Source organism: Lipotes vexillifer, unplaced genomic scaffold (assembly GCF_000442215.2).
Source record: "Lipotes vexillifer unplaced genomic scaffold, Lipotes_vexillifer_v1.1 scaffold189, whole genome shotgun sequence".
In the NCBI taxonomy this organism is placed as follows: domain Eukaryota; kingdom Metazoa; phylum Chordata; class Mammalia; order Artiodactyla; family Lipotidae; genus Lipotes; species Lipotes vexillifer.
The window spans coordinates 3,409,578-3,411,385 of NW_006785816.1; the positions used below are offsets into that span (position 1 = coordinate 3,409,578).

At 49.3% G+C, this 1,808-nt stretch overlaps 1 protein-coding gene across 1 annotated transcript in view; it reads right to left on the bottom strand.

The window, feature by feature from the left end:
* SLC19A2 (solute carrier family 19 member 2) overlaps positions 1–84 on the bottom strand; it is a 24,660-nt gene extending 24,576 nt beyond the window's left edge. Inside the window, exon 1 of the mRNA XM_007458121.1 lies at positions 2–84. Coding sequence (XP_007458183.1) covers positions 2–84 — 83 coding nt within the window. The remainder of the gene's footprint in view (position 1) is intronic.
* Positions 85–1,808: the final 1,724 nt, after the last annotated feature.

The following is a 1,808-nucleotide window of genomic DNA, read 5'->3' on the forward strand; positions in this document are numbered from 1 at the left end:
CTCGCGCGGCACCCGAGCCGTGCGCAGGAGCATGGTGGCCGCCGCCGCCGCCGCCCGCCGTGTCACCGGGCCAGGCACATCCATCAGGGGCGCGAGGCGCGGGGACCCGGCCCGGCCCTTTCCTTCTCCTTTTCCTCCTCGGCCAACAGGAGGGAGGTTGAATCGCTGCCCCAGCGCGGGCACCTGCAATTGCGAGTGGCGCCTCCTCCCGGCAGGGCCAAGCAGTTCTGAGACAGCCGCCTCTGATCGCAACGACTCCCAGCCTTTCCTGATTGCAGGAGCCTCACGAGTCGCCAACAGCCCGCTGAGCGGCAGAAAACCATTCACGCCCTAAGGCCCACCCATCGCTGCCTCCTCTCTGCTGAGAGCCAATCACAGAGGACGACGGGCATTGGCTTCTGTCCCATTGGTCAGTGGCTCACAAGATGCGAACCCGCGGCGGCGGTGGTGGCGGCGGCACGCAAGAGCGCACACGTACGCTGGCTCGGGCTCAGAGGACTTCTAGGACTCAGGTCAGAACGCGGCTGTTCTGGCGTGCGCTGCTCAGGGGGAGAGCTCTCCGCCTACGCTGGAGGTCGGCTAAGTCATCCCTCGTGCTTCAGCTCACCTGTCGGGAATGCTCCGCGTGGGCCTTATCCCCACCAAGAGAAACGCTCTGTTACACACAGTCATTTTCTGATTCTTAACCACGGGCCATTCAGATTTTCCTTCCCAAGTGGCCAGCTCCGGGCAAAGATTTAACCTTGGGACGGGGGAATGCTCTACCTTTCTTCCAGCAGCTTTCAGGTTTTAAATTGTATTCATCTGCAGTAAAAAGACATTAGAAGCCCGGGATCTAAACGCTCCGAGGCGTTTACCAAGAGCTGGAGCAGGAAAAAGTGGATAAAGTGCTGTGAAAAGAATGAACGAGCTAGTTGCTTAACAGAAGGATCGTAATGGAGTCCTAATGAAAGGGTTTTAGCTTTATGTTGTTACTTTTTGTAAGCGGGATACAAAGAAAGCAAACATAACGTAACTGTAGATATAGGCTGTGTTGAAAACGTAAGGGGGAAATCCCGAGTCATTAAAGCAATCACGAAATATCATCGATCTCTTTATTAAAAAAACCAAAACAGAGGTCTTGGCATTGTTTTCAAGGGCAAAGCATGACAAGAATCCAAAGTGCTTTCATTAATTTTTGTCTATAAACCTCTTTCTGCCTGACTCAGCCTGCCAGTATCCCAATCCTTCCACTGCAGACCAGCTGCACCATTTAAAGCAATTTCCCCTGTGCAGTATTTGCAGACTAACAGATCCTACCAGAAGGTCACAGAAAACTTTTTTGAACTCTATTTTGCTTTAATGTATGTTACGACCTATCTAGCTCAATTTTCTTCCTGGGTCAGCAAATGACACTTGTTGCAAAAAGGATACTTTTTGCAATCAGCCACACAACTCTACCAGATGGAACGACATACTAGTAAAGAAGAAGGAGATTTGTTTCTAAGACTGCACAAGTGAATGAACCAAAATATATGAGTTGATTGACCACTGAAGAAATGCAGTTGTTGGTATTTACATCTATCAGTGAGTCTCACAGTGAGGTCCAGGAAGCCCAAGGGAACCTTGGGATCTTTTCAGAATTCCACGTAGTCAAACTACTTTCATAATACTAATAAGACTATTTCCTTTTGCATTCTAGAGACTGCATGATACGTGATGACACTGTCACTCTAAAGACCAAGAGAATGTGTGTTTGTATATTTTTGCATATAAAAACTTTTCAGATTTAATTTCTAATATGGCAGCTATGAGTAGGTGTAACCCAC